The following is a 24,989-nucleotide window of genomic DNA, read 5'->3' as shown; positions in this document are numbered from 1 at the left end:
AATAATCCAAAGTCGAATAAATTCTCCTTTACCAAGAGAACTCTTATGGTAAGATACAGCCAGTTAAACACAGCCTCAACGGTTACCTCATTAAACATACATGTGCTATTTAACTCCCAAAATGTGGAGTATTTAAGACAGGATATCAGACAACATATCTTGGTTGTCTTGGTGCATTGATGATGTTTAGGATCTTTGCTTCACCTTTAATGTTTTTTCTTATCAGTATAGCTTTCATCTGTCAAGCATGAAAACCCCTCATACAATTTAATGTGACGCCAGCAGCCAAACACAAGACTTCCATAAACCAGCAAACCACATCATAATAAGAGTGAAATAACAGCGAATGAATCTTACAGGCCTTTAACTGCATCTCTTCTGATAAGAACTGGAAAACTCAAGGTGGATCTAGTTCTCATAAAGTACACTACAAATACAATCAAAAGTCTCTAAATCCTTTCAACCCAAGCCAAAGATCTGTGGTTAAAGGAATAAATGCATAAAGTTGTGGTTCAGTAGTAAGATCCCTATCACTGATGAACCCATTCAGTTCATACAAGGGCATGCTGAGTAATGTGATATGGGTTACAATCGATACAACCAACATATGTTTCATATTATTTAAGAGGGAAAAAAATGCATCACAAAAATTTCTGACATTGAACCACTCTGTTTTACTGTTGCATTAAACAATTCATAAATAAATATATCACCGGCACTTTGCTCCACTGGTGGTTTTATCAACCTGAAATTACCCAGAACAACCAGGTAAACAATACAGAATGGAGTTTTTTTTTTTTTTGCTGTCTTATTATTTAAAGAAGATAGTTCTTCTTAAACTGAGAGTTCTGTCATCATTTACTCATCCTTCACTTGATTCTTTCTGCTGATTTATTGCAAACGATAATTCACATTTTGTAATATTTTGATCTTTCACTATATTGCATACCTCATACATAAATCTGCATTTTCACATCTAGTATTTAAGTATAAGTACTTAAATATAGTACTTATGTGTAATTACATCTGTAATCAATTTCTGTATTTACATTGTAGACCATCCCTTACACCTTATCCTACCCTACCCACAACACCAAACCTGTCACTAACCCTACCTGTATTCCACCTCAAGAGCACCAGAAGTGTTCTGCAATACATTATGAGCACAGTAAGTACATTGTATTTATTGTTTGACATAGTATGTCAGTTTTTAGTACATAGTACACACTCATACACTACGGGCAATTTAGCCTACCCAATTCACCTGTACCAAATGTTTTTGGACTGTGGGGGTAACCGGAGCACCCGGAGGAAACCTACACGAACGCAGGGAGAACATGCAAACTCCCCACAGAAACACCAACTGATGCAGGCAAGACTACCCTGTGCTGCAGTAGGCAGGGTTGTAAATGTGTCAAGCTGCTGGTGTCCACACTCTTATAGAAAAGACAAGGTGGGCTTCTTGTCCAGTGTGTGACCCCCTTCGAGTCTTTAAAAAAATTGATTGTGTAAATGCAACGGACCACTGGTACCTCCAAGGAGTCAAAATAAACAGTGTTAGGAGTTAAAAGAAACTCCCCTAAAATATATTTTTGGTGAGCTGTTTTGAAATGCCAAAACAAACTCAAAACAATCTTCCTTTCAATCACTTTTGTTCAAAATGGCATCATTTCAGTTTGTTCTTCAAGTATACCAGGGCCTTAAAACTTACACATCCCAAGTTGCATATGTCATGTTACATGATACTCATATTAATTGTTTGATATCAATTACCTTTTTTCATACTTGTTGCTGAACCCAGACTCATTCTGATTATGTACCCCATATACATTTATAAAGTGCCAAATAAATCCAGAATCCCAGAAGCAACGTTTTTTTTTTAACCATTTTTCTTTTTGTGTATCTGCCAGAGGCCACTGCCTCAAATTTCTTTCATGAGTGCCATTCACGCCTGCTCTTCTCACATAAATCCACCAGAGGCTGCTGTCGACTAACTGACTTACCAACCGACCAATACCCCGCCCCCCACTCCCTTTTCTAAACCCAACCAATAGTGTTTTAAAAAGCACATATCGACCAGCGCTCACCCACTTCCCTAAACCCAACTAAAAGTGTTTTGGAAAGCAATCCAGAAAAAGAAAGGACCTTGCAGCAGCCTGATTTTTACCACGTTTTCAGATTCGACCACATTCTCACCCTGTTAATTACTTGTTTGTTTTGTTTTTTTGGTTTTGTTTTTGTATCACCTGCTTTCTGGAACCATTGTTCACAGGTTTATAAATAGTTAGTCTATAAATAAATAATTTTGTTTGTTAAGCGCAAATATTCGTTTCAAAACTATTTCTAAATTCAGTTCTAATTTCCAGGAAACTAATAAATGAATAATAATAACAAAATGTGCTCAAAAACCTGAGTTATATCCTAAAACACATGCTGTGCCCCATATGGTCTAAAACCTGACAGGTGGGCAAATCTAAGCTTGTTTTTAATAAAACAAATATAAATATGGATATAATAAATAATACTGCTAATAATAATAACATTATACAAAAGCAAATTGTTATAAATGAACTGAAAAAGCCTCCTGAGATGAAGAAGACATAAAAGCAGTGATTTTTCCTATTTATGTAGGCTAGAAAATAATATGTTTTGTAATATTTTAATCCTTTATATTTATATTCTATATCTATTCTTATTATATCCTATATATATCCTTAATATTTAAATTTTTTCATATGTAAAGATATTTGCCTATTGCTCTCTTGTGCATATTAAGCAGTGCGTAAGCGAGGCCGGGTTTAGACCGGGTTAGTTTTGGTCTAATGAAAAATCTAATAAAGTTTCTCAAAATAGCAACGCGCCAGTGGTCCACCTCAGAACGCCTTCCTTCTAAGACCAGAACGCCTATGGGCGCACAAATGAGAGCTAATGCATTTGCTATTTAAACAGCGTAGCGCAACGCCTCAAAACGACTCTTGCGCCAAGATGAAACTACCAAAAGACTATTGCGTCACGCCTTGTGCCACACTGCGCCGGGTGTATGATAGGGCCCTAAATGTAGCCATGCCATACGTAGCTCTGGCTAAATAATTTGCGATCTCTAGAAATGTATATAGGGCTACATTTTCAGAATGAGCCTCTGTTGCACAATGCAGCCATCTTTATTTTACTAACTTACTGCAAGCTGAAGGTGACCAAGCTCACCACAAAAAAAAAAAACAATAACTCAACAAAACCATCTACTGTGGTGGACTGTAAAGAAATACATTTTATTAATTACTGGCAATTTTTCGATAAGGGCATGCATGTATCATTATAACATTGCTGTGGATCAAATTGCTATACTATGATGTATCAATATTTTCCCCCACCTCTATTTACATCCACATTATATATCATCAAAACCACTGTAAGCACAATGAACTAAAGGACAGCGTAAGGGAGGAGTTTGTTCCACATGTCCCTAAACACACACACGCACCATACTTTTCACCGACTTTGTTGTTAGGGTCATCCATCTTTAAGCAGGTTCTCCATAAATAGAGCATCTACTGAGCCCATGAGGATTCCATCATGCCCTGCTACATTCTGCTGGAGCTCCATGCGCATGGCTGACATGTCTATGTGTTCGCATAGCTCATATTTCCACCGCACGATCCCTCTGCCACTCACCTAGCCAACATTCACTTCTGATTTGTCTTGTTTGTCAAATGCAATTGTGGGATTTGAGGTAAGATTGTATAATCAAAAGCGTTTGAACATTAGGATGAATCGAATGCTCCTTTTACTCTCGCACTGCAGCATAACTCAATATTGCAGTAAAAGTCTATGTGTTATGAGTTATATAATAGCCCCATTCCTTGCATATCACACTGTATGTCAAAGCTGTTTGAAGTCAGGAGAGGAGGTTCACATTTTCATATTCTGCACTTGCTTGCATTTAGCACTGAAGTGTATAGGTTCATGATTACATGTTAAATCACTTCTGGCATTTGACCTTTTTATGACCTAATGGTCACAGATACCTTCTCATGACTGTCACTCAAAAGGTTGTGCAAGGTATTGAAGATCAGAGGGTTTTATTATTTAAAAAAGGGTAATTGAAACTAATTTTGCCCACAAATCAAAGAGAAAAAAGTTTTTTTTCCCCTCGCAATTCTGAGTTTACACCAAACAAGTCATACCTCTGAGTTTATATCTTCCAGGGGGTTTTCTGTCTCAGTATACTGGCTTTGTGTTATCTTGTAATTTAAGAGTTTATAACAAAACTGTGAGTTCGGACAAGAAAATTCTGATTAACAAGATCTTGTCTGACAATTTGGACTTCTTTTAAAACTGATTTGTGAGTTAAATGTAAATAAATATAATAGCTGATAAATGAGATATTTTAAAGTTAAAAAAATGCTTCACAAAATAATAGTTTTGATTGTCTTGAATTTATTCAGATCTAGGTAAAAATATAAGAGAAGTTAAGAGGAAAGTTCATGCAGTACAAAATAATACATACAGTAGATACTACTACACACCATCCAGACTCTATAGGATGGGACTAGCTGGAAATAATCAGTGTTGGAAATGCAATAAAGAAGAGGGTACATATTTACACATGATCTGAGAATGTTGTCTAGTTTACCCATTCTGGTGTAAAATTTTAAGAATAATGAAGGAGTGGCTATAGGCTGTGAGTTACATGTAGAGCCACGGCTATGCCTTCTAGGTGACAAATTAGTGATACCTAATATAGGTAAAAAATCCTTTATTCTTTTCAATATTGGATGCATTACAGCTGCTAGGATGATACTACGTAATTGGAAGTGTCCCAGAATGCCAGAAATGAAAGAGTGGATTAATGGGATGATTGAAATTGCATCATGAGTGCATGCTGAGGAGATTGAACAATGAGGGAGAAGTACATAGAAAATGGGATAATCTCTGGCAACATCTAAAATTGGGATAAATTAGTCTGTACATTCAAACGTACCACAACCTTAATTTCCATATATGTTTGCTATACGTTGTTTTTCTTAGTTGAATATTCTTGGTGTGACAGGTGGCTGAATATGTAACATGTATCATATGTATGTAGTGTGAAGTGTGTTCTTTGTTCTTGGCTGTTGAACAATGAATTATAGCTGAATTATTTATTTAAAAAACTAAATTAAAAAAAAAAACATTGTAATGTACTGTGTGAAAAATATGTTTGTCTTATGATTTCAAATGGATTCTAAATGTAAAATGAAGGTACATATACTGTAAAACATCAATGTGCAGGTGTATAAACTCCAATATTATAAACTTCCAACATTTTTAATTTAATTAGGCAAAAAAAAAAAAAACATATCAGTCACACTTTACAATAGGTTTCATTAAGTACTGTTAGCTAATGTATTTATTAATATGAACTAATAATAAATAATAATGAACTATGTATATACTAATAATAAACCATACAGCATTTATCAATTAATCACAGTTCAACATTTACTAACGCCTTATTAAAATCTAAATTCAGGTTTGTTAGCATTTTAATGAGTTAAAATGTACTAACACTGAACTTTTGTTTTCATTAACTAACGATAACTAACATGAACAAAATGTAATAAATGTATTATGTATTGTTTGTTCATGTTATTAAATGCCTTAACTAACATTGGCTAATGCAACCTTATTTTAAAGTGTTACAATTTGATGAAGAGGAACCCTACAAAATGTAAAGATGCATCAAAAGTGTAGTGTAACACTACAAAATGTTCAAATAGTGTCAAAGCCACACAAACATTCCAAGAGATGCTTAAATCTACAAGAAACTTAAAGCATTAATTCATCCGCAGGGCTTGCAGCTGTGTGAGAGGATGATCCTCGGACATGGCAGGATGATTAAAAGATTTTAAAGCAAATTGCATACCCATTTTGAGCAACAAGAGTAACTCCATTTCAGCAGCTTTCTGCCTGCATGGGAGGCCAACACCAGTAACCACAGTAATGGATCTAAAGCACTTAATCTATTACTCTTTGTGGTAGAGAAAAAGCAAGATAAGAATCCAAGACTCAATGCACAGATTGCATTTGTCCACTTTTGTTCATTGATATCTCATGTTTGCACCCAAGGACAAACAAAAGCTCCTCTGATGCACCAGACCGATCTCATGAGGAAATGTAAGGTTTTTTACGTATTGTCCAAAAATTTGTACAAATTCATACAATTTCTTTCATACCAAAATGCAAGATTTTTAAAAGAAGGCAAACCCCCAAATCCCACCCTTAATCCATCTGTCATTGGAGGATGCGAGCAAATCATACTAAAATGTATAACTGATATTAACACTCTTCACTTGCGTCAACCAGTCTGTTGTTCAGTGTTTGTAATCTTAATGGTTTAGTTTTTTCTCTCTCTCTGTCTCTCGTTTAAGGGCTTTATTGTTAAGCTAAGCTTTGTAGCTAATACTTTACCTGATTATAAGGAAGTTGAAAGATCTTTATGAGAATTGGATTACCAGATGACCGTCTTTGATTTGCTAACTGCTCACATAATGTACTTTACTAGAACTCGTAATTCTAATTCTGATTAGAATAGTCTATTGTGTTAGTTAGTTTACGGAGGAGTTGCCCTCCTCATAGTTTTGATTTGAATAGTTTGAGTAGTTTAGCAAATCGTTGCATACCTGAAGATTATGGTTTTGGCTAAATATAGTGTGTTGGGGTTTAGTTAGATTGTTTTACTTTGAAGAGCAAATCCACAAATGCACAGCTCCACAACTCCCAAACCAAGCAAGCCAGTGGCGACAGTGGTGAGGAACAAACTTCATCAAATGACAAAAGTGAAGGAAAAAAAACCTAGAGAGAAACCATGCTCAGCTGGGCACGACCATTTCTCCTCTGGCCAAACTTCCTATTTAAATCCTATTGAATTCACATTATTCATTGTGTTATATCATTGTTTAATAATTTTTGTTTCACATATCCATTTCTTGTGTTTTTTCTTAATTTCACCCACTATTGTCTGAGCATCGATGTCACATTGTCTGTATCCGCATTAGTCACATCAGAGGATTACATTATTGATTAAAGATAAATATATCATTATTTTAAATAAAAAATTTATACAATGATGACCATTTTATTTTGTCTGTGATTGTTTAATTTCTGTACCTGAATACTCTTAGACTCTCCAGAAACCATAAAGCACTATCTATTTGACTTTTATCTTTGCTCTGTTGTTTTTATATGCTTGTAATTTATTATGATTTATGCAGAATCACTCCATAAAAAACTGATCATGCAAATATGTCTAATTTAATTAAATCTAGCTATTTAAACCATCTCATAAAATTATACTCATATCGCAATATACTGTATTGCAGAAAAACAAAACATCGCATGTGTCAGATTTTTCCAATATGGTGCAGCCCTATTTTAGAGTGTCATTACGGACACTTTACATCATAACTAACTGCGACAGAGCAACTACAGTTTTAGAAAATGCACCCCTGATCAGTAAGATACTACATAGTAAAAAATACTGGGTTCCACACACTTGATTTGTGGTGGAAAAACATGAAGGATTTAAATTTACTTATTAATCTTTACAAATGTAAGTATATTAAACATAAAACAGTTAAGATGTTGCAAAAAAACTCAAGACTTGTGTTGTTTCACCTCATTTTAAATAATCAGTTTTAACACAGCAAAGGTCATTTTTTGAGTGTATGTTATATTTAATTTGTCCATCTTTCCTATCACATTCTTGTTTGTCGCATTAAAGAAGAGTTTGTTTACCATCACCACGGTCAGCACCGGGTATTTCTGCAGCTGTTGAGACCCGTCCAACAGTTATATCATGAGTGACTTGGATGCGTTTGCCCTTGTGAAAGTGTGACAGCAAGGCCTTTCCTGCAGTCAGTTGCTTTGTGATCTCAAAGTGTTGGGTGCCAAAACTCTCTCTCTCTGTGATGTAGATGCCCACAGCAATTCTGCCACAAATTTAAGTTGACTGATACACTGACCTGACTGTAAACCTGACAATAACTGGCCATATCAGGGCCTGCTTACACCTTGAGACCTGGTTTTATTGATCGGATTACAAATGGACGACTGAGCTTGTCCAATTTTGGCAACTTCCAGATGTAGTCTAAGCACCTTTTCTTTGATTTGTTTTATTACTGAGATGTTCATATGTTCAAATACATTTTAAGCAGCCACAAAAGACCACCTGCTCTGTGGTTACTGATTTCATTCTTAAACATTATAGGACTTATAGACAAATAGGATTCAAACTTTGTCATTTAAAATTTTAAATTTGATTTGAATGCAAAACAATATAAAAAGCATGCAAAAAATGGCTTAAATCAATGAATATTTCTGTTTCCTTACTAAAATTCACTTACAGAGTCAACCTTGCCATTGTTTTTAAATAGTTTTTCTTAATTGAAACATATGATTACATTCATTCATTCATTTTTGCATGCGCATGTAATTCGCATAGCGCATGTCATTGGACTGTAGGGTAAACCGGAGCACAGAGGAAACCAACGCCAACACGGGGAGAATATGCAAACTCCACACAGAAAAATACTAACTGACCCAGACAGGACTCGAACCATTGACCTTCATGCTGTGAGGTGAGAGTGCTAACCACTGAGCCACCATGCCACCCCATGTAATTACATTCACTGGCAATCAATCAGCTTTTGGCCATCAGGTTTCTGTAAATATTTCATCCACCACTCAACATCTATTTAATTGAAATGTTTAATTGCTCATTTTTTAATGATAATAGTCTTTAAAAACGCAATAATAAAAAATAGTAAGTAAAAATACAAATCTAATATTTTTCTTATTTGAGAAGCTGTTTCAAGGTATTTGTTACAACAGAAGGGGGAAACGTTTCAAACCCTGCTTTAATGCACACTGATTGCTTCAAAAGCATTTAACTGATTTCTTATTCAGATGACACTGCAGGGTCTATTCATGACAATCAAAATAAAAACCTGGCTTTTAAGGAAGACAGCTAAATAATCATGGACACCTCTAATAATAATCAAGTGCTCTTTAATTATAACTCAAAAAAAATCCCTATATGTCACATGCCAGTATTTCATCCACCCCTCCCCTTTATGTTCTCACTTTCTCCTTCACATACACACACTTAAATAGCTATCATATTGCTGTCCTTAAGGGGACGTCCTATAGAAATAATGACTTTAATACAGAACAAACATTATATTTGATCTACTTTCTCCAGCACTACCTTTCCCTCAAAATCTTTCTGTATTTTTACAATTTCAAAATACTTCATTCTGTATGTTTTATATACAGCTATTTCCTCACAGAGAACAGAAATGTCCATACAAGGTCAATACTATACACCAAGAATATACTTGTGGGTACATTTAGTCTCCATAAATGCATATATATCAGGGAATACCACGTGCACACGCACACACACACACACACACACACACACACACAAGCAAAAACATCTAGCTGTCCAAGGAGACCAGATTGCATCTGAGCTCCTGGAGTGCAACACTGTGTCCTTCTGCCAAAATCATGTTGTTGTTGTTGTTGTTTTAAAAGACAATACTCATTCTGTTTAGCAGAGTCACAATCTAACAAAATGCGAGTAAACATTTGCTAAATGTGTCCAAAGATGAAATATAAACTGTTGCACGACCAAATATTCCAAAATATCATAATACAAAGCTCAAATTCTGTCATAATGGTGGAAATAAACGTCGTAACGTTGAATGCGCTATTGGTTGACATTGAAACCATCATGTAACATCAATGACAAAGCGCTATTAACAGTCATGTGAAATAAACAAGAACACACTATATTCAAAAAATCAAAAGGCGACATCACCTTTCTCTTCCGGCATCGTCTCACGAAACCACGTATATTCTTGTAAACAGAAGAATAAACGCGCTGTTTGAATGAATATCCGTCAGTTTTTTAGTGGTGAACTGCAGTCTGGTGCATGTTAAAGCTGAGCTCTTCGAACGCGAGAGCCGGGCGGAGAGAAATGCGCTTCCCAGCGCGCGCGACACGGCGATACTACAGGAATGAGCGCAGGTCATATGATTCCCGCCTCACACTCGAGCCATTGCTGCAATCCATTATAAATAGAAGCTTCTCGATCAAAAACATGACACCCCTTCCAAAATATCCGAGGGCGTTCACCGTGTTTTGTGTGAGGTGCACAGCAGCAACAGAATTAATGCAACAACCTGATACGAGCACAGGAGATACTGCTTAGAATTAAAGATGTAGTAACGTTACTTTTTATATTTAAATACCACAAAAGGCAATAATACACATACAAACACGCACCTATACATGTATACATAAATATACACACATTGTATATAATTCATAGCAATTATTATTTCAATATTATCAATATTTATTATTTTATTACCATATCTGCACTGTAAAAAAAATCTGTAAAATAACAGTTAAATGACTGTATATTTTAACGGATTTTTTCCGTATACACGTATTACGGTTGTTTTTCCGTTTATATACATTTTCGAATTGCATTATGGGAAGGGGATCGCAGCTCAGGCAACGTTTGATGGACACCGGGAGATATTTCTTCCTCTGTTTTTTCCCTGGTAAGTACGATTAATAAAACATATAACAATATTTTAGTTAAAATACTGCTTTATTACATTTGTATCGTTATTTAAAATGATTTTTGTCTTGTCTGAAGCGGCGATGGAAAGTACAGCAGTAAATTACGTTTAATATTGTTAACAAGATCAGACTTTATATCATTAAGATCAAACTGAGCTATGAGTGGTTAAATGTAATTTAAACAAGCATATCTAATGAATTTTTACCTTTTTATGCGTTATCCTCATCAGTAAATATGATATCTGTTCATTTACAGTTGTTTGTCCGTATTTTTCTAAACTGCCGTGCGCGGGAAGTGATGTGACGTCCCAATCACCCTCTCACTCCCTCTGCACCTGCGTGAGTCTGACTGGATTAACGGTAACGTTAAACGTCAGCTTGTCAGTGAGAGTGTAAAAGGTATGTTAATTATTTTATAGAAATAAAAATGTTTTCTTTGTACAGTGCATTGAACAAGGGATAGCATTCAAAGTTTGTGACACTGTGTAGTTTGGTTGATATAAGTTATAGTGATGAAGGTGTATTTCGATGACTGGTTAACGTTACCTTTAATGAACCTTAACGTTAACGTGTTTCAAACGCCCGTAACACCTGACCGTCTGTGTTTGTTTGCATATTAATAAATAATTTCATATTTTTACTGACATTATCAAATGTTAGCTTTTGTTTGACCGACGTATCAAGGCTGTGTGACCGAGTTTCAGTGGAACAGCTTTGCTGGTTTTTAAGTAACGTTATAAGTTAGACCCGCGTGAAATTGAGGCATTGTGTAACTCGGTATGAGGGGAAATACACACTCATAAAGTTATTATTAGTGATGGGCCGTTATCAGCATTAACGTGCTGCGTTAACGCGAGACTTTTATCGCGCGATAAAAAAATATATCGCCGTTAATCTATTGTCAACGTTGGGTTGGGAGCTGGGTGACTTTCATACTTTGGTAGTTTAGCGCGGATGTATACCTGACCGGTGAGCCGTCTGACAAACAAGTGCCCTTCTGAATCAAATCAGCAGGATGCCTGACTTTAACTGCAGTTCGGCAGTTTCACTTTAACTCATGAACATTTCATTCATCCCGCGTGACAAACTGGGGTATTAGACGCAAATAAGAGGCAAGAACTGATGAGAGTGTTATGGAATTCAATAACGCTCACCAAAAGGAACGAAAAAAAAACTTCCGCATTTCGCGACGTGTGTTTGTGTGTAACAGAGATAACCGAGTGATACAGTAAGTGTGTGACATTTAAACTGATATATAGTGTTTAAACTGTCATGCGTTTAGGCCTCAAATACAACGTGTACCTTAAAGCACACAATTAAATGTTTGTTGTAGTCGAGTTGAACTGTCATGGATATTATACTTATGAACCTCTTGTCAACTTGCAGATTCAGCCAAGTTCACTTTTAAGAACCTCAACGGCTGCTAATATGAAGATATAAATATGAGTTGTTCTTCCACAGTCCTAAAATTCTTCAAACTAACTGTCAGTTCGAATCATTATAGCAAATAATACTTTCATTACTATTAGGAGATCAGGAGTTTTATTTTAATAAAGCCTTGATAATAGAGTGAACACAATGCATAACACATGGTGTTATCACAAATGAAATCTTTTTATGTAGATTTAGAGTCTGAGTGTTTTGCACATATAAGGTTCACTGATGTTTTGTTGACTTCCAGGTTCTTTCATTTTGGTTATAAGTACATGGTACCGGTAAATTCTTAGATTCAATCCAAACTGAATTTGAATTGATATGGACAAATGAAATAAAATACACTTGGGATTTAAAATGTTTTCATTTTTTTATTATTCACAACGTTTGTGAAGTCTAAATGTATACTGTCTCAAACTGAATGAGTGTTATTTTTGTTGTAGGTGTGTTGGTGTAAAAATTGATGCTGACTGGTCAGTACTGCATTTTTAACCATAAAAATAATGATTTATATTTAGCGTTGCATCTATTGTCATTTTACCAAGAATGTGTTTGCTCTTTCAGAACTCAGGCAGTTGTGCTGGACCTTCTGTACTTTATACAGGAGATGACAGTAAACTTTCAAGTTTAAGAGGTAAAATGTTCAGGGTTTTTGTTTGATTTTGAGTGTTTTGTAGATATAAGGTTCACTGATATATGATATAAGATTTGCTTTATGTTTATGTTGTCATTTTGGTTATAAGTACAAGGTACATGTACATTTTCACAGCAATCTAAATTAAAATCTTAAATTCAATCCAAACTGAATTTGAATTAATATGGACAAATTAAAACACACCTGGGATTTTAAATGTTTTCATTTTTTTATTATTTACAAAGTTTGTAAAATTTAAAAGTTGACTACAGGCTGCATGTTTCAAACTGAATGAGTGTTATTTTTGTTGTAGGTGTGTTGGTGTAAAAATTGATGCTGACTGGTCAGTACTGCATTTATTAACCAAAAAAATAAACAATGATTTATATTTAGCATTGCATCTATTGTAATTTTACCAAGAATGTGTTTGCTCTTTCAGAACTCAGGCAGTTGTGCTGGACCTTCTGTACCTTAAACAGGAGATGACGGTAAACTTTAAAGTTTAAGAGGTAAAATGTTCAGCGTTTTTTCTGTTTGATTTTGAGTGTTTTGTATATATAAGGTTAACTGATATTTTGCTTTGTTGACTTCCAGGTTCTGTCATTTTGGTTATAAGTACAAGGTACAGGTACATTTTCACAGCAATCTAAATAAAAATCTTAAATCTTACGTTCAATCCAAACTAAATTTCAGTTGATATAGACAAATGAAATAAAATACACCTGGGGTTTTAAATGTTTTCAATTTTTTATTATTCACAAAGTTTGTAAAGTATAAAAGTAGACTACATGTTGCATGTTTCAAACTGAATGAGTTTTATTTTTGTTGTAGGTGTGTTGGTGTAAAAATTGATGCTGACTGGTCAGTACTGCATTTTTATAAATAATACAAAAAAATATGTGTTTGCTCTTTCAGAACTCAGGCAGTTGTGCTGGACCATCTGTACTTCATACAGGGGATGACAAACTTACAAGTTTAAGAGGTAAAATGTTCAGCGTTTTTGTTTGATATTGATGCTTTTATTTTTATTATTTGGCAAAACCAATTACTTGAACCTATATTTTTACTAAGTGTTTACAGGAACACATTTTGCTTCAGTAATTTTGAATTTTGTTAACATGTATTCAAACTAAAAGTACTGGGTTGATGTGGGTGTTTTATCTGGGTTTTTTAAGCTGCTACTGTAATCTGTTAAATGAATAAAGCAGTTATTTATTATTATTATTTATTTTTACAACATTTAAAATGTTACAAGTTTTTTATTTTGGTAATGTCTGTTTAAAATGATAAGAAAATAACTGGTCCACTGCTGAATCTCTTTTCTTTTCTCTCTTAGCCACCTGATGATGAAAAAGACATTTTCAATGTGGGCATCTTGATGGTGAGCCAGACCTTCATGCTGATTTTGTGACCGTTTAATCTATTTATCGTGATTGTAATAAAAAAATTTTCAGGATGCAAAACTGGCTAAAAATCAACTTTAAATTTTAACATTAATTGTATGATAGTGTGGTTGATTTAACATTTTATTTAATGTTGGGTTCATTGTAAAAAATGATTGATTGGTTGAAAAAATGGTTGAATAAATGCTGATTTTGGGACAGTTTTGTCTATTTATCATCATAGAATTAACATTATTTCAGGGTGGAAAACTGCCTAAAAATCAGTGATGACTTTTAACATTGTTTCAATGATAGTTTGATTGATGTTTTAACATTTCAATGTTAATTTAACTTAGGTCTGCTATCTGGAAAATAACTTATTTTAAAAATGCTAAAAACTTATGAATGTGCCACTTGAATTTGGTATCACATGTAATTGGCATGTTATGGAATTTAACTATGGCAAATAAGTAAGAGGAGATGGAAAGCTATGATATCTACACTTTTTCCTGAAACATTTGCAAGGTCAATTCTTTCTTGCATAAAGATAGTGGAAAAGAAGAAAAAGTATAACTTATTTTTGTTTCTGCACTATATTTATTTGATTAAGTAAATAATTTTTAAAAAATTTCTTTTAAATTATGTAGCAGACATGTATTTGAATAATTTTACATAATAATTATATTATTTATAATATTAATAATAATATTAATAATTTAACATATAGGTGTGCATATATGTAATGTAATGTAATGTAATGTGTATTTATATAGCGCATTTATTGTGTATGACCATACACCCAAAGCGCTTTACAATCATGAGGGGGGGTCTCTCCACACCACCACCAGTGTGCAGCATCCACTTGGATGATGCGACGGCTGCCACAGGACAACGGCGCCAGGGCGCTCACCACACACCAGCTATTAGTGGAGTGGAGAGACAGTGATAGAGCCAATTCGGTGGAAGGGGATGATTGGGAGGCCATGATCATAAGGGCCGATAGAGGGACTTTGGCCAGGACACCGGGGTTACACCCCTGCTCTTTCACGAGAAGTGCCATGGGATTTTTAATGACCACAGAGAGTCAGGACCTCGGTTTAACGTCTCATCCGAAAGACGGCGCCCACTGACAGTGTAGTGTCCCCTTCACTTTTACTGGGGCATTAGGACTCACACAGACCACAGGTTGAGCGCCCCCTGCTGGCCTCACTAACACCACTTCCAACAGCAACCTAGTGTTCCCTTGCGGTCTCCCATCCAGGTACTAACCAGGCTCAGCCCTGCTTAGCTTCAGTGAGTAACCGGTCTTGGGCTGCAGGGTGACATGGCTGTGGCTCCTATATTATATGTACCCAAATATGTACATATAATATAGGAAAACAGCCAATTTTATATGCGTCACATATATCAAAAACCTATATTAAACCATATGTTTCTTTCCATATTCTTTCCATGTGGGCATGTACCAGACCCAACACACAACTCACTTTTCTTTTCTTTTTTTCAGAAGAAGAGTCCACAGTCACAATAACAAGATCATTGAGCTGTCCCCTAATTGTGGTCAGCTACATGTTTAGTCTCTTATGTGCTATAAACATTATGTAGCCTAAGGAAGCAGCCCTGACTCTGTAGTTTATATAAAGGTATGTTTTTACATTTTTAAGTTTATTTCATTTTTACAAGACAAGTAAGGTGATGCATGTTTGTTGTATTTACAACAGGAGCATGCTGAGTAACTATCCAGAACGTAGGTCCAAAGCAGAAAAAAGGGCACCAAGCAGAAACATACCATCTAAACTCCTTCGATTCCTGTCAGATCAGAAAGACTTTCAGAATCCTTGGAAGATTTAAAGGTAATTAAGCACACCGATAACACTTTATAATAACTAAACACTATTGATTAATTTATTAAGCATTAGCAAAAAGTTCTGTTAAGCATTGACTCTACATTTAATAGACCTTAGTATACAGTTTATAACTACAGCTGCAAATGCTGTAATCTTGACTTAAAAGCACATCTATTATGTGCTTAATTATTTTGTTTTCATATTTTGTTAATGATTAATTTTTCATTACTAAATTTAGTATCGCATTATTTACAAACCAGTGATTTAAGAATAGTTGGTGTATTTTTTTTCTAATCATTCAGAATGTGTAAGTAAATGGTTAATAAACTATTCAAACTAACATTTAAATATCCTTTTATTCAGGCATATAGTAATAGTTGGGCAGCACAGTGGCTCAGTGGCTAGCACTGTTGCCTCACAGCAAGAAGGTTGCTGGTTCGAGTCCCAGTTGGCATTTCTGTATAGAGTTTGCATGTTTTCCCCGTGTTGCTGTGTGTTTCCTCCGGGTGCTCAGGTTTCCCCCACAGTCCAAAGACATGCGCTATAGGGAAATTGATTAACTAAATTGGCTGTAGTGTATGAGTGTGTTCGTAAATAAGTGTGTATTGGTGTTTCCAAGGGCGTACTCAAACACACAGCAACACGGGGAACATCAAAAGTGGCTGATCTGTTCGGCTAAATATTTGACTGCGTGTTACTGCATCCCAAACGACTAAAACAAAAGATTGTAAGAATTCTCCACTGTGCTGAGAGAGAGCACTTCTTAAACTAAACGGGGCATCATCGATGATGTAAGAGTGCTCAGGCTTGAATGCAATTTGAATGCGGGACGTCGGGGGAGACGGTAGGGAGGACAAGCGTGCTTCGGCTTGGTTCAAGGCAACTTTACATAGTGCGAGTACACACTAAGCTGAAGGAAAATACATGAATGAATAGTAATAGTTATACTTGTATATAAAGTATAAAAAATAAGTATATAAAGTATATTCAATACTTATTTTAATAAGTGCTTTTGTTAACTTCATCCAGTTTTGTAGCCTAAAGTGAGGATTGTTTATGCTTTGTAAATCCCCTTATAAATCACAATTAAAGGTTCAGTTATATTCTAAAAATGAAATTCATTTTATTGTATTAAATGAAAAATAAATCTTTTCTAAAATAAAATTACTGTACAGTTTAAACATAGCTAAATAACACTGAAATGTTGCATCGTAATATATCATTAAATTATTTTATTGTTGTTTTATCCAGTTTTATGTTATATTTTGTCACTCCTGCTATTCAGCAAGGTTTCATATTTACAGTAATTACATTTTTTAGATAAGACTGTAATGATTTATTGTTCATTTGATACTGAGCCTTTAACTGTCGTTTATAAGGATTTATAAATCATAAATAATCCTCACTTTAGATTAGGCCACCAAACTGGAAGAAGTTTTGTAAATAATGCAATATAATATAATATAATAATTAATATAATATAATATAATAATTTTTTATATATATATATATATATAAATAGTCATGTAAAATCAATCATTAAAGTTTGTTAACACAATTATTAAGCACATTATAAATGTGCTTAAGTCAAGATTACAGCATTTGTAGCTGTATTTATAACCGACTGCTAACATCTATTAATGTAGAGTCAATGATTAACAGAACTATTGACATGCTAGGAATCACCCCAGTTGTAAGTGAAATGTCATTAGTAATGTTTTTTTTTTGTTTGTTTGTTTTACAGCCATTGAAGTATCAGTATTGGAGAGGAAGAAGACCCAGTTGTATCGTCTGTTTCCTGCCATTTTGCAGTTAACCTGGTTTCCTAATGTAAAGTACTTGTAATTTGCCCACTTGTCCTCAATTATCTTAAAGCTAACATTTAAAACTAATTTGCTATGAGATTATTTGCCAAGACTTCTCACTGTGTGATTCACATGTCAATATGTATTATTGTGTGTATAACTAGATATTTGGAATTCAAATGATTTGTATTCATTAAAAAATCTGTTTTAATTGCAAAGTTGTTTTTGTACTAATCATTGTAAGTTCATAGATAACAAACTATTTACTGCTTCTCTACACATACAGTATCGAATAAATGTTTTGTTTTACTATTGTAAACCATTAATAGTGTATTTCCCATATGTATATGTTTGTCCTTACCAATTGCCATTTCTATGCTGCTTGAAGAGCATAAAATTAGTAAAATAATTATTTTTTACAGTAGGTATACTATTAAAACACAGAATATTTCCGCTTTTTTACTGTTGGTATACCCTTTAAAACACAGAAAATAACCGTTTTTTTATATAGAAAACCCTTAAATTACTATAAAATGGTTGGTTATTTTACAGTAGTTTAACTGTCAAAAAACGGATATTTTTTAGTTTTTTTTAATGTGGACACACTTGTCAATTAACAGAAGTTTTCCGTTTTTAATTTACGGTAAAATATTTGTGTAATGAGCTGCCAGTACATTTTACCGTTTTTTTACGGAATTTTTTTTTAGAGTGTGGAATCTGGAGTTGCAAATTACATTTAATTACTAATATATATATATATATATATATATATATATATATATATATATATATATATATATATATATATATATATATATATATATATATATGCATAAGTCTTTTGTGGTATTTAAATATCAAAGTAAAGTTTATGCTAGATTTTTGCTAGTTAGAATACTACTGCTGATATTATAGCAGTAATGACTGATTTGTGGATAAGTAAATTGTATATTTGATTGAACATTTTTTCATTTTAATTTGAAAAAGTTTGCATAAAATGTGTGTATATGCTAATAATAAAAATTGATAATATTAAAATAATAAGCACAATAATAATAATAATAATAATAATAATAATAATAATAATATATTTGCTATATATACACACACATTTTTATATTTCCCAAATGATGTTTAACAGAGCAAGGACATTTTACAGTATGGCTGATAATGTTTTTTTCTTCTGGGGAAAGTATTTTTTTGTTTTGTTTCTGCAAGAATAAAAGCAGTTTTTAATTTTTTTAAATCATTTTAGGGTCAAAAATATTAGCTCCTTTAAGCTATATATTTTTTGCTTGTCTACAGAACAAACCATGTTTATACAATAACTTGCCTAACCTGCCTAGTTAACCTAATTAACCTAGTTAAGCCTTTAAATGCCACTTTAGGTTGTTTAGAAGTGTCTTGAAAAATATCTAGTCAAATATTATTTATTGTCATCATGGCAAAGATAAAATAAATCAGTTATTAGAAATGAGTTATTAAAACTATTATGTTTAGAAATGTGTTTAAAAAATCTTCTCTCCGTTAAACAGAAACAGGGGAGAAAAAAATTGACAAACAATAATTCTGACTTTTATTGTATATATAAGTGTGTGTGTGTGTGTGTATAGTAAATATGTGTATATATAGCTAATATATTACTTTAGTATTATCAATATTTATTATTAGCATGTAAACACATTTTAAGCAAAGATTTTCAAATGAAAATGACAACATTTACAATTAAATATATAATAACTCACCCCAAAGGGGTTAAAAACCTTTACGAATTTTATTGTTCTTTTAAAAACTAAAGAAGATAATTTGAAGAATGTTACAAAAAGTCAGTGGCCACCGGGCAACAAGATATCTCAAAAACATTTATTTTATGTTGAACCTAAAAAAAGAAACTCAAACAGGGTTGTGAAAAATTTGTTATTACTTAAAGCTACATGCAGGACAAATACACACACTGATATTGTTAGAAAATATTATTTGCGTTCCATGTTCAAAATCCACATTAAAAAGCTAGGTGCACTGTCACAGTGTTTATACTTGCATCCTTATATATATATATATATGGACATATATATGAGGAGTTCAGATGCAAAAACCTCAAGTGCCATCTGAAATTTCCATCGAAACTGAACATTTTACTCAACTTCCTTTGGTTATGTTGAGATATAAAGGACTTGTTCTTTGCTATCAAAGTAATATTACTGAACAAACACACAGGAGCCTGATAAAAACGCTCATTTTAGTGGAAAAACTTAGACAGCATTTACAAGTTTTTGCATCTAAACTCTTCATATATATATAGCTTATAGGCATAATGGCACAGTAAGAACCCTGTACTTTGTTAGCGCTATTACCAAATCCTTACAACCTTGTGACTTATATCGACATTGTGGTTTCATTATCATTTTTAATCTTTTCCTTGCAAAAGGATTTGTGTTTTGATGGATTGGAACAAACTCTGAGATCTTTATCACGAGTCCTCCAACAGCAAGACCACACTTGAATGTTGCTCTAATAAAAGTTCTGAAATATGAACAGAGTCATGGCAAGCATTTACAAACCGCAGAACCTTTCGCACACCTAGTCAGTTAAATTAATGCATTTATGAGGTTGGAGGGGCTCAAATCTTTTCCAGTTCAGAAAACCCCCAGCTCTCAGCCTCTCTCTCTCTCTCTCTCTCACACACACACACACACACACACACACACACACACACACACACACACACACACACACACACACACACACACACACACACACTCTCTCTCTCACACTTCACTCTTTGAGGTTTGATCACAGACTCTGAGTCAATGTCATCCTGCTATCTCTCTCTCTCACACACACGTCCTCCATAAGTCCTTAATTATCATCAGGCTTTTGAACGGGCAGCCTGCACCTGTCAGGGGGCTTTGCAATGAAAGCAGAAGTGTTGGGTGGTAACAAATTACTTGTAGCATATTACTGTAAAAATTGCCCTAAGCAAACATTAGTGATGGAGAACCTGGTGTTTAAGATAATAAAAACCCCAAAATGACCCCCAAACCTCCCCTGAAATAAGCAGTTTCACAGTCAACAAAAATAAACTGGATAAATACAAGAGGAAAAAAGGTGTAAATGAAATAAACTATTTAGTCTACTAAAAATATAGGCTATTTAGTATAAAGGGAATTGAATCAAGTATTTAAATTTACTCTACTTTTTAGACTCTGCATTATATATATGGATCATTTATCAGGACAATTAATAACTAACTCTCCAAATTTCAAAGAGTTGTTTGTTTTGTTGGTTGAATAAATTAAATCACAGTGTATCTGTTGCGTTTATGACGGAGCGGTGGAGGAGCATTTTTCTCAGATGTCTGCATGGTTACAAGGCACGCTCCCAGTGCAAGCAACTGGTCACGTTGGTTACATTAAAGGAAGCTATAGCAGATTTCCCTTCATTGTATAATATTGTGCCTACTTTAGCCATGGCATGACAGCAAAATTCCTTGATTATTACTCTGGATTTAGTGTACAGTTTCTAGACTTATCAGCCAATAAAACATCACTGTGTTACTTAATGTAGATTTTGGTCATATAATGAGTTAGAAACAACAATTTTAGACAAGCTAATAGCTACACCTGCTTACAGTAGCATTTTCCATGTACACATGACAATCTAATCTTTAGAAACAACAAATAATAACTTGATTTCTAGTTGATCATTTACAGTATATCAGAAACGGCTTGTATGAAAGGAAAAGGTCTCTTAGATTACGCTTATTTCAATAAAATAAAATATGATAATGCCTTGATTTTTAATTATTTAATTAGGATTTTTTCTGGATTTTTTTCTACATGTCATAAACTTGCGTCTTGACATTCTAGATTTTTTTCAAAAGTTATAAACTTACGTCTTCACATTTTGGATTTTTTCTAGACGTTATAAACTTACGTCTTGACATTCTGGATTTTTTCTGGATTTTTTTCTAGATGTCATAAACTTGCGTCTTAATATTCTGGATTTTTTTCCGAAATTATAAAATTATGTCTTCACAGTAAGGTCTGACTTTGCTTAAACAAAAGTCTTGTCACTTAACAGAAATAATGTACAGTATAGAATATAAAGTCATGGTGCAGTGAAGAAAGTAAATAATATTGAGTGTGACTCCTATGAGCTCGGAGGACTGCTTCCATACATCTCTGCAAGACTCAAATAACTTCATAAAATCATCTGGAATGGCAAAGAAAGTGTTCTTGCGGGACTTCCAGAATTCATCAAGATTTTTTGGATTCATCTTTAATGCCTCCCCCTTCACATCTTTCCCCAGACATGCTCAATAATGAATGGTGACTGGGCTGGCCAATCCCAGAGCACCTTGACCTTCTTTGCTTTCAGGAACTTTGATGTGAAGGCTGACGTATGAGGAGGAGCGCTATCCTGATGAGAAATTTGCCCTCTCTTGTGGTTTGTAATATAATGAGCAGCACAAATGTCTTTATACATCAGGCTGTTGATTTTGCCATCTCTTGCACAACCTAGTAGTGAATGTAACCCCAAACCATAATTTTCCTTCACCAAACTTGACTGATTTTTGTGAGAATCTTGGGTCCACGTAGGTTCCAATAGGTCTTCTGTAGAATTTGTGATGATTGGGGTGCAGTTTAACAGATGATTCATCTGAAAAATATACCTTCTGCCACTTTTTGATCAACTAGAAGTCAAGTTGTTATTTGTAGCTCTTACACAACTGTGATTGACGACCAGACTTTTGTTAGGTAGTGTACATTAAATGTTGATTAGCTTTGTGTTTGAAGCGTAAAAACAGCTTTCTCTGGGATGATTGTGTAGAAGCAGAACACTGACATGTACTGGAATATGATTATTGAATGTGCAGCAAATGATCTTTAGGGAGTCATAACAGCAACTGTGAAAGTATATACCAAGACAGTGCCCAGATTATTACAAAACTAATGTAACGAGTCTTGAAAAGAATTACTACTTTTCAGGAGGTCACAAGTAAAGTAGAAATAATGAAAGGAGTAACGAGAAATACATGTTGGTATAGTTTTCCCACATCAGTACAATCACCACTAGCCCTGTAAAGTGTAAGATGTCATTCTCCTCTTCATGGACTTTTTTATTAACAAAGCTGAAGATCCATGCTTAAAGAAAAGCCAAACAAGTAATTAATTACAGGGTAATTTTTTTTTACTGTGTCTTATTTGCTGCCGTAAGCGTTTGGCTTCAGTTTCTTTAACACCATTAAAAATGGGTGTTTAGATGCTCCTAAAAATCTGTGCTTGCATTCCGTGGAAAAAAATAATCAAAGAGGCATTGTTCTAAAGTGAAGGATGGGGAAAAGAAGAGAAAAAAAACAGCGTTGGAGAGAGTGAGCCAAATTCAGTCTTTAAAGAAAACATTACATAATTCCCTTTGTATGATTTGCACAGACAGAGAACATGTGCCTCACTAATCTAACTGCTCGTTCTCTTCCTCCATCAAGATGATTAATTTGTAAAGTTTTCTGTAGTTTATGTACTGACATGTTTCAGAATTTTGCTTGTTAGTATTATAAAATAATACTTAATAATACTTAAAGGCAAAATTATTAGCCCTCCTGTGAAATTGTAATTCTTTTTTTTTTTAATCATTCCCAATGCTGTTTAATGGAGAGAATATATTTTTACATAATAGTTTTAATAAAGAATTTGTAATAACTAAATTATTTTGTATTTGCCATGATAGCGGTACACAGGTGCGTCTGAATTGCATACTTCAATACTATATAGTATACTAAAAACAGTATGCAAGCAGAGTATGTCTGAATTCATGGAATTAAAAAAAACAGTATGTGAGAAGTACCCAGATGCTTACTACTTCCGGCACGATTCTGATATGCGCATCTGAAGCACGCTGTGCTATCCCATGACGAACCACATGAAAATTCATGAATAAAAGTGAAGAGACGCAACAGATGAAAAAATTATATTTACTTTAACTATAAGTGAACTTTTCTATATATATTTCATAATAAATTGAATAGTTTTAGAATATAATAGTTTTAGAAAAGTTTTTCAAGTTGCTCCTCAAATAAGTAGATAACTCTTAGAGCTTAGGTAAACTCTTAGGTTTAGCTCCAACTTGCCTCAACACACCTGCCTGGATGTTTCAAGTATACCTAGTAAGGCCTTGATTAGCTTGTTCAGGTGTGTTTGATTAGCGTTGGAGCTAAAATCTGCAGGACACCGGCCCTCCAGGAACAAGTTTAGTGACCACTGGGTTAGGGCATAGCATGCTATGACATGGCATAGTGACATAGTGCTTCCAGAACTTCAGCATAAAAAAACATTATTACTCTGATAGAATACTTAAAGTTTCCTTTTTACAATAAATGTCCCCCAAAGTGCTTTGAAATGTGCATTTTATTCAGAATTTTGGCGTAATCTCAACTGAAACACAAACAAAGTGTGGGATATAGAGTAGCTCCTCCCCTTTAAAATACCGGCCAATAGCGTTTGCTTTTTAATCACAGCTGCCAGTGAGAGTGGTTGAGCTCAAGCACATGAAATAAAATCAAATGAAAAGCCTCTTAAGGGGGACGGAGCATGTCAGTGACAGAGAGCATTTGATTGGTCATGATTTGATGAGAAACTGAAATATGAGGTGACAAGAAAAAAATTGTCAATCCATTTAGTGACATTTCTGCCATCATTTACTCATCCTACACTTCTTCCAAGCCTGCTTAGTTTTATTTCTTCTGTTAAAGACAAAGCAAGCTATACTGAAGAATGTTGAGGGGAAAAAGTAACTAACAGTATTTCTTGTTCCTACTATAAATGTCAATGGCTGTTTTTTTTTCAAATATTCTTTAGAATATCTTGTTTTGTGTTCAACAGAAGAAAGAAATTGATAAAAGTTTAGAACTACTTGAGTGTGAGTAAACCATGAGCATGTTGAAAACGAATGTTCATTTTTGGCAGAACTATACCTTTAAGAACTGTGAGATGTATGCAGCCGAAAGTCCTGACTCACATTATGGTCATTTGTATGCGTCTATTGATGGTATGACAAATAAGCTATTCATTTCAATTTGTTCTTGGGGAGCCTTACATTCTCTCACTCTCTATAGAAAACCCTATACAGAAAGCTGACCAAGCACGGTCTGCTTTGAATCTCATTAGTGTCCAAACACACAACGCACATTCACACCTACACAAATAATAATAATAAAAAAACAGAGTTCAGATTCCCTCTCTGCACTTTGAT

General features: G+C 34.1%; 1 protein-coding gene and 1 long non-coding RNA gene across 41 annotated transcripts in view; one reads left to right on the top strand and one right to left on the bottom strand.

Annotated features, from left to right (window-relative positions):
• The window catches only part of ablim2 (actin binding LIM protein family, member 2), a 142,930-nt gene that overhangs the window by 86,547 nt on the left and 31,394 nt on the right, over positions 1 to 24,989 (bottom strand). For 24 of the 39 annotated variants that reach the window (XR_015504093.1, XR_015504091.1, XR_015504094.1 and 21 more), the window contains exon 1: positions 9,863 to 10,029. The exons of the other annotated variants lie outside the window; for them this stretch is intronic. Coding sequence is in view for 7 of the 24 variants with exons in the window: in XM_087276279.1 (XP_087132405.1) it covers positions 9,863 to 9,878 (16 nt within the window). In the remaining 17 variants the exon portion in view is untranslated. Of the gene's footprint in view, positions 1 to 9,862; positions 10,030 to 24,989 lie in introns of those variants that run through there. 39 annotated transcript variants of the gene reach the window in all.
• LOC147841389 (uncharacterized) lies at positions 10,193 to 18,064 on the top strand. Of its 2 annotated transcripts, none has more exons than XR_015504127.2 (12): positions 10,193 to 10,614; positions 10,893 to 11,035; positions 12,514 to 12,543; positions 12,635 to 12,704; positions 13,018 to 13,047; positions 13,144 to 13,213; positions 13,299 to 13,326; positions 13,620 to 13,686; positions 14,041 to 14,085; positions 15,594 to 15,729; positions 15,808 to 15,939; positions 17,678 to 18,064. It is a non-coding gene; the product is annotated as an uncharacterized LOC147841389 (long non-coding RNA). The 2 variants fall into 2 exon arrangements; XR_015504128.2 differs by having other exon boundaries at positions 10,526 to 10,614; positions 15,597 to 15,729.

Source organism: Danio rerio, chromosome 12 (assembly GCF_052040795.2).
Source record: "Danio rerio strain M-AB ecotype USA chromosome 12, GRCz13ab, whole genome shotgun sequence".
NCBI classification, from domain to species: Eukaryota; Metazoa; Chordata; class Actinopteri; order Cypriniformes; family Danionidae; genus Danio; species Danio rerio.
Note: the sequence above shows the minus strand (reverse complement) of the source record. Positions and strands in the feature narration are given on the sequence as shown.